The sequence below is a fragment of the Mobula birostris genome, chromosome 30 (assembly GCF_030028105.1).
Source record: "Mobula birostris isolate sMobBir1 chromosome 30, sMobBir1.hap1, whole genome shotgun sequence".
Lineage (NCBI taxonomy): Eukaryota > Metazoa > Chordata > Chondrichthyes > Myliobatiformes > Myliobatidae > Mobula > Mobula birostris.
Window position 1 is genome coordinate 14,863,245 of NC_092399.1, and position 8,780 is coordinate 14,872,024.

At 42.1% G+C, this 8,780-nt stretch overlaps 1 protein-coding gene across 1 annotated transcript in view; it reads right to left on the reverse strand.

The window, feature by feature from the left end:
- Positions 1-507, reverse strand: part of hmgcl (3-hydroxy-3-methylglutaryl-CoA lyase) — a 39,831-nt gene extending 39,324 nt beyond the window's left edge. The window contains exon 1 of the mRNA XM_072247373.1: positions 170-507. Within this exon, the coding sequence (XP_072103474.1) occupies positions 170-190 (21 nt within the window). The 5' untranslated portion in view covers positions 191-507. The remainder of the gene's footprint in view (positions 1-169) is intronic.
- Positions 508-8,780: the final 8,273 nt, after the last annotated feature.

Sequence of the window (8,780 nt, forward strand, 5' to 3'; positions counted from 1 at the left end):
ATTATGCTATTAAAATATCGTTTTATTGTAAATTGTGCGTCCAACTCTTTACGCCGCCCTAATGAAATTGTGCGTCACAACCCCACATAGGTTTCGGAATGCAATGCTGTGCCATTTCGACACAACTTGTGCTCGACCCTTTTCATTTTACTTCGGTGGTCTGACTCACCTGAGCGCAGATCCCTCCCATCCCATGCACCACATCATTCCGAAGATCCTCGCGACCAACACACTCTAACACTCAAGTAAAATAAAAGCTCCAATTTGTCTGACGTCAGGGCACTGAACATTAACTTCCTTCTTGCTTTCGCTCTGATCAGAAATTTGTTTTTGATGGGTTTCTATACTTTTCCCATCTACTATATTGGTTCAAAAATATTTCCCCCACTTATGATTTAGTGAAGATAACACCTTTCACTTAATCTTTCACTAGAATGCCATCTTTTTCTACGCGATTTATAACACAAGATATCTCCCAAATACAAGGAAACAGTAACCTATAGAGACAGACGCATGTAGCAGGATGTGATTAAATGCCCAACTAAAAGCCATATCGAGAAGTACAGAATAAAATTCTTAACCCATTAGATAATAGGCATTTTAAATTGCTTTTTAAATCATGTCTAACTAAAAATGTTGCCTCTGGGGTCTGACACGTAGAACAACTACCAATCTTTAGTTTAGCGTTAAAACCCACGCAAGGTTTGTCTTTGTTAAAGAACAAACATGACGTGGTAAATGTTGGTCATGGTTCCAAAGCTATGCACTAGACACAATGAATTTCAGCAGAAAAATGCTGACACTAAAATGTGTTGATGGATTTATCCTTGGTAAAGTACTTGAGCCAAATACCTTTTGTTAATCACAGAATCACAAGTTGATGACAGCAGTTGTTAGTCATTCTACCCAGAACCATTTCAAAGGTTCAAAGGCTCACTTATCATCAAAGCATGTATCTCTATACAGCTCTGAAATCTGTCTTCTCCAGATAGCCACGAATCAAAGAAAGAACATGAAAATCGTTCAGAGAGAAATGTTAAACCCACCCCCCCACCGTAAAAAAAAATGGCATCCTGATCATCAAATCCCCCCTCCTCCTGCACAAAACAGAACAGGAACATTGACACCATAAAACAACCCCTCCCCGCACCAAAAACAAGCAGAACAATAACAGAACATCAACTCCCCCCCCAACACTCTCCCCCTCACACAACAAAATAGGAAAGGAATGGGTGATACAAAAGACAGAATATAAAAACCTTAAGTCTGAAAAAGGCCCACAGTCCATAAACACAATAGTCCAATTCATAATTGCAGAACCACGATACCATCCTACGATATCACCGGCGTTCATTGAAAGAGAGAGGAACCACGCGAGGTAGAGAGGCCCACCCGCCGGCCACAGCGATAGGCCCTCACTGACCCCTTCTCGGGCAGCGATCACAAGGCAGGCAGTCGGCACTGAAACCCTCGCTTGTCCTCTGCATTCGCCTCAATGCCTCTATCTTCTAGTAAAGGAGTGACCAGCATTAAACTAAACAAGCTCACCGTGTGAAAGTTTTCAATCTTTAATAAGCTAATAACATCGCCTTGTGGTTGGCACAGAAAGCACTAACAAGTAATGAGGAGAACTATTGGCTTTTCCCAAACCAGCAGGGTAAGATTTGCATCAATTTTAGCTGTTACTGCAACTGTCTATCACTCAATCACTGACTAATAAGTAGCCACACATTATCATCTGTGGCTAAATTACTCTTTAAAGTTCAAAGTAAATTTTATTATCAAAGCACATACAGTATATGTCACCACATACAACCCTGAGATTCAGTTTCCTGTGGGCATACTCAGCAAATCAATAGAACAGTAACTCTAGTGGGATCAATGAAAGATCAACCAGAGTGCAGAAAACTGTGCAGATGCAAATACAAATAAATAGGAATAAATAATGAGAACGTGAGATAAAGAGTCCTTAAAGTGAGATAGTTGGGTGTGGGAATGTCTCAATGGATGGACAGGTGAGTGTAGTTATCCTCTTTTGTTCAAGAGCCTGGTGGTTGAGGGGTAGTAACTGTTCTTGAACCTGGTGGTGAGGCTCTTGTATGATGGCAGCAGTGAAATTGAGCACAGCCTGGGTGGTGAGGATCTCTGATGATGGATGCTGCTTTCCTTTGACAGCGTATAGCATGTAGGTGTACGCGAAGGTTTGGGAGGTCGTTACCTGCGATGTTCTGAGCCAAATCCACTATCTTTTGAAGGATTTTTCATTCAAAGGCACTGGTGTTTCCATACCAGGCCATGATGCAGCCAGTCAATATACTCTCCACTACACACCTATAGAAGCTTGTCGAAGTTTTTGATGTCGTGCTGAATCTCCACATACTCCTAAGGAAGTAGAGGCACTGCTGTACTCTCTTCATGTGCTGGGTCCAGGACAGGTCCTCTGAAATAGTAACACCCAGAAATCTAACGTTGCTAACCCTGTCCACCTCTGATCCTCTAATGAGGACTGGCTCATGGACCCCTGGTTGATAATATGTCAACACATGACCCCTTTCCTTTGTGCTTGGCATCTAAGTTGGGAAAACTGGCACTTGGGAGGAAGAGTTTCATCTCATGAGTCCTCACCCTGCATTCAACACTCCATAATTACTAAGTTAGGACAACCACTTTGGGAGAGCATGGCTTGGGTGGTGAGGATCTCTGATGAAGCATGCTGCTTTCCTAGACGTGTGCAAAAGAAGGAACTGCGTGAGAATGTTAGGTGTAACCTCAAGCAGCAGTGGAAGAAGTCTGATGGGGATGGTAGAAAGCAAGCAGCAAGAGCTGGAAGAAAGTGCAGGAGCCTTGCTGCCACTCTGAGACATCCCTGACCCTTGCACATGGGTGGTAACACTTCAACAGGGAGTCCCATTTGCAGTTACAGAAGCTCCTGTCTATTCCCTCTACCATAGAATCCCATCTACGATAGCTCCTACCAGATAACATACAGTAGTCTACCACATTCCAGGCATATTGTCCCCCTCTGAATTTTGCATTTTCTACATGATTTTACCTATGTTCTTTTCTCTACGTTTTCACTGTCTAACTGTTCATTGGCCAGATAACCTTGTTTACAGCTTAATCCTATGGTCACCTAGTTTTACTCTATGATAGACAACCCCTCCTCCACTATCCTGCAGTTTAACAGGCATCTTTTGTATCTTTCCCAGTTCCGAGAAAAGGATATTTGACATGAAACAGCCACACTATTTCTCTTCCCACAGCTGTCCCCTGAGCATTTCCAGCGTTTTCTGTTTTTATCTTAGATGTCGCACATTTGCAGTTTTTGACACTTAATGCCCATTAATGCAAACAAGAATAAGCCATCAAAGTGTTTTCAAATGTAACCCCTACACGAGTAATCAGCTGAGCACCTCTGTCTATGAGTTCAAAGTATATTTATTATCAAAGAATGTATGAATTATACAACCTTGAGCTTTGTCTGCTTACAGGCAGCCACCAAAACAAGAAACTCAAAAGAAAACAATTAAAAAAAAGACCAACACATGATGCGCAGAGAAAGAGGGGGAAAATCAGGGGGTCTTAACCTTTTTTATGCCATGGACCCCCTTGGCAGTCCAGTGAAGCCTATGGACCCTTTCTCAGAATAATGTACAGTTTGTATGTAAATATGTAAAATAAAATTCATAGGATTACAAAATAATCCAATTATATTGAAACACTTATCAAAATATTTAATGAAACAAACGTGTATTGAAATAATATATGTGCTTCTTTATTTAATGCATTTAATAACAAGACTAAAGTAAAGGCATCCGTTAGTCTTGCGAGACCATGGATCTGCGCCTGGAAAGTCTTCACTCTCCAGGGCACAGGCCTGGGCAAGGTTGTATGGAAGACCAGCAGTTGCCCATGCTGCAAGTCTCCCCTCTCCATGACACCAATGTTGTCCAAGGGAAGGGCATTAGGACCCATACAGCTTGGCACCAGTGTTGTCACAGAGCAATGTGTGATTAAGTGCCTTGCTCAAGGACACAACATGTTCCCTCGGCTGGGGCTCGAACTCACGACCTTTGGGTAACTAGTCCAATGCCTTAACTGCTTGGCCACGTGCCCACATAATAACAAGACTATACATTTAAAATATAGGCAATTTAAAATGAAATTTTAGTTTTGTAAAGATATATCAGTGTGAAGGCTGTTGCTTTGCTTGGTTAAGAACGTCAAACTGTGGGGTGGTCTTTGACAAAGCAACATGCACATCATGCTGTACGTCCAACTGATTTCGTTTTTTTATCTTAATGGTTACAAGTGCTGAAAATCCTGATTGGCAAAGATGCGTTGCTGCGAATGGAATTAAAGCTTCCATAGCTCGCTTTACAAGGCTCCTCTCGTGTTCGATCTAGCAGCAGCTCTAATAACTACCCTAGTTTTGAAGTAGTGATGAGCGTGCCGCAAACTATATTTTGAGATATTTGTAACAACTGTAATGTGATATAGGAAGGGGTTTTGGCCCAAAACATCGACTGCACTCTTTTCCTAGATGCTGCCTGGCCTGCAGAGTTCCTCCAGCATTTTGTGTACGTTGCTCGGATTTCCAGCAGATTCTCTTTTGTTTGAAAATATCTGTGATTTCTACTGGTGACAAAGCCATAGGCACTGCTAATGCTACTATGGTTTGCTGCCAACATTCATAATTGAAGGAAATGCTAAATATCAATTAAAATAGGCATCCGTTAGTCTCGTGAGACCATGGATTTGCTCCTTGGAAGGTTTCCAGGGAGCAGGCCTGGGCAAGGTTGTAGGGAAGACCAACAGTTGCCCATGCTGCAAGTCTGCTCTCTCCACGCCACCGATGTTGTCCAAGGGAAGGGCACTAGGGCCGATACAGCTTGGCACCGGTGTCGTTGCAGAACTCTGTGTGGTTAAGTGCCTTGCTCAAGGACACAACACGCTGCCTCAGCTGAGGCTCGAACTAGTGACCTTCAGATCACTAGACCGACACCTTAACCACTTGGCCATGTACCAACACATTTCATTTGGAGGTTAGTGAAAATATAGATGTAATTTTTTTTCCCATCTAAGTTCACGAACCCCCTGGAATCTATCAACAGACCCCTGAGGAGTCTGTGGGCCCCTGGTTAAGAACCCCTGGTCTATGAAGAGAGCCAGTTGCTAGGTCATAACTACTTAGGAGATGTGCTTTGGAAACTGACAAGAGTATGAGATATTCTCATCTGCATTAGCCAAATGTATAGACATAGACCCAATGATCATACCAGGATTAAAGCAGGCCCCAGACATCTTGAATTCTGCCCTATTGTAACAAAGATCAAGGAGGGTTCCAGATAAGCTCTTATCCCACTTGGCAAACCAAATATGGTGATAGTGTTATGGGTTATTGCCCGCAAAAGTTTTTAGACCGCTCGTATGTCCTGACAAAGGTGTTTGAATATTAAGAGTTGTTTCTGTCATTTAAGGTTTGTGTTGGAGGGATTTGTATCAGACCTGAACCCTGGATTTGGCTTTCACCTGGGTCCTGTTCGCCTTCTTAGTTACAGCTCACATCAGGGCAGCGTGAGAAGAAAATCTCATACAGCAATGGCGAGTTTCTTGAAAAAGTTGGTTTATTCCGGCTACACTGGGGAGAACTTCAAGTGAGAGTTCAAAGATATTCCGCTGACCCAAAAAACTTTCCAGCAATTTTGTCATATTTGTGTTACAATCATTAACATGTGGATTCTACAATTTCACAATAATTTCCAGCTATCTATACTTCTTTGTAATATTTGATTGTGTGGAGGTGAGCGAGTGTTCAGCGATGTCTCTCAGCCCCTTCGCTTGCTGCTGCTGGAGAGGGAGTTAGTGTGTGACGACCTCTCTCTCACTGCTCCCAAGGGAAGGTCCCCGCATTCGAGTGGTAGCTCTCTCTCCCTCGATGCTGTTGGCGGGTGGGGTCGTAGCAAGGTTTAATCGACACGGACTGCAGACTCAGACTCTCAGGTTTATGATGTGTTCTAGTTCTGGTCGCTCTTTTTTGTTGCTGCTTTTGGGCGGTTTTTGAATCGGGGTGTCCTGGAGATAATGAACACTGAGCCGGACTGTACTGAAATATGCCTTTGGGCCTCATGTTTTTATATTCTGCATTTTCGCCCTTTTTTGTTGCCATTTACACGTTTTTTTTGCGGGAGGGGGTGGGGGGGGTTGATATTTCACTTAGGTGGGTTCGTTCCATAGTTCTTTGTTTCATGACTGTCTGTGGGGAAGACAAATTTCAGGGTCATACACTGCATACATACTTTGGTAACAAATGTAATTTGAACTTTGAACTTTGGGTTTATCTCAGCAGGAATTCCCTCTATATACCAGTCAGCCATTTCCGCAAATCCCAAACTCTCTAAAAAAAAGGGTGGTTTAATTTATGGTTGTGTTTTTCTATGTGACTCTGCCTATCTCAAGATCAACTTTTTTGCACTTTGTCTGAACTAGAACTTCTATATGTTTATCTTTGATTCAAAATGTGTGCCTTGCCAACTAAACACATCCTTAATCTAACTACTGCACAGTCTCTTCTAATATGACGCTGCAGCTACTTTCAATATTGCCATGATTTCCTATACGCCTTTTTCCAATTTGTTTGGCACCTAGGTTGACCATATTATAAATTTCCATAATTTTCTTTTGATTCCCAGAGATTCTTTCTTCACTCGGGAAATGTATGGCTTGGGTAGTTGATGTTTCCTTTATCTTATGGTCTTATGGTCTAAAGAGGTGGTCTGGCTACGGTTTCATTTTGAACATAACAAGCAGCTGATCTGTTGTTGGAATGAAACATTTGTCACCATAAGACCATAAGATATTGGGGCAGAGTTAGACCATTTGGCCCATCTAGTCTGCTCCACCATTTCATCATGGGTGATCCATTATTCCTCTCAGCCCCAATCTCCTGCCTTCTCCCCATATCCCTTAATGTCCTGACCAATCAAGAATCTTACAACCTCTGCCTTAAGTATACATAAAGACGACCTCCACCATTACTTGTGGCAATGAATTCCACAGATTCACCACCCTCTGGCTAAAGAAATTCCTCCTCATCTCCTTTCTAAAAGGATGCCCACTACTCTGAGGCTGTGTCCTCTGGTCTGAAACTCTCCCCTAGGAAACATCCTCTCCACATCCACTCTGTCAAGGCCTTTCAACATTCAATAGGTTTCAATGAGGTCACCCATCATTCTTCTGAATTCTGGTGAGTACAGGCTCAGAACCATCAAACGCTCTCATATGACAAGCAATTCAATGCTGGAATCCTTTTCATGAACCTCCTTTGATCTCTCTCCAGTTTCAGCACATCCTTTCTAAGATAAGGGGCCCAGACCTGCTCACGTTACTCCAAGTGAGGCCTCACCAGTGTTTTATAAAGTTTCAACATTACATCCCTGTGTTTATCTTCCAGTCCTCTTGAAATGAATGCTAACATTGCATTTGCCTTCCTCACCACAGATTCAACCTGCAAATTAACCTTTAGGGAATCCTGCAAAAGAACTCCTAAATCCCTTTGTGCTTCATTTTTTTTTGTATTTTCTCTCCATTTAGAAAATAATCTACCCTTTTATTTCTTCTAACAAAGTGCATGACTGCACATTTCCCAACACTGTATTTTATTTGCCGCTTCTTTGCCCATTCTCCTAATTTAAGTCCTTATGCAGCCTCTCTACTTCCTCAAACTACCTACCCCTCTAATTATCTTCATATCATCTGCAAACTTTTCAAAGGAGCCACCAATTCCATCGTCCAAATCATTGACATATAGTTGAAAAAGAATCGGTCCCAACACAGACCCCTGTGAAACATCTCTAATCACCGGTAGCCAGCCAGAAAAGGCTCCCTTTATTCCTATTATTTGCCTCCTGCCAATCAGCCACTGCTTTATCCATGCTAGAATCTTTCCTCTAATACCATGGGCTCATAGCTTGTTAAGCAGCATGATATGTGGCACCTTGACAAAAGCCTTCTGAAAATCCAAGCCAAGTACACAACATCAACCAATTCTCCTTTGTCTATCCTGCTTGTTACTTCTTCAAAGAATTCCGACAGGTTTGCCAGGCAAAATTTTCCCTTGAGGAAACCATGCTGACTACAGCCTATTTTATCATGCACCTCCAAGTACCCTGAGACCTCATCCTTAATAATTGACTCCAACATCTTCCCAACCACTGACATCAGACTAACTGGCCTATAGTTTCCATTCTTCTGCCTCTCTCACTTCTTGAAGAGTGGAGTGACATATCCAATTTCCAGTCTTCCAGAAACATTCCAGAATCTAGTGATTCTTGAAAGATCGTTATTAATGCCTCCACGATCTCTTCAGCCACACCTTCCAGAACTCTGGGGTGTACGCCATCTGGATCAGGTGACTTATTTACCTTCAGACCTTTCAGTTTCCCAAGAACCTTCTCTAGCTATGGTAACTCCACGCACTTCATGACCCCTGATACCTGTAAGGAGCCCGTTAGTTTTGTTCAGCTCTTCTGGATAATATAGTGTGATTAATTAGCGTTGAACATTCAGGTATTTCTAAGCTGGAAAACACAGCCTCTCTCTTATTAACTGCAACTTGAAAAATTGCCTTCATTCAATACGTGTGGTCAGTGAAATAGAGGCTGTTTATTATGGTTTATATTCCATTTAAATTGTTTCTACAATTATGGCATAAATGCACCATCATTATGTTGAATATTTTTTTGAATAACTGTAATTTTATTTGTAATTCGTATTCACAC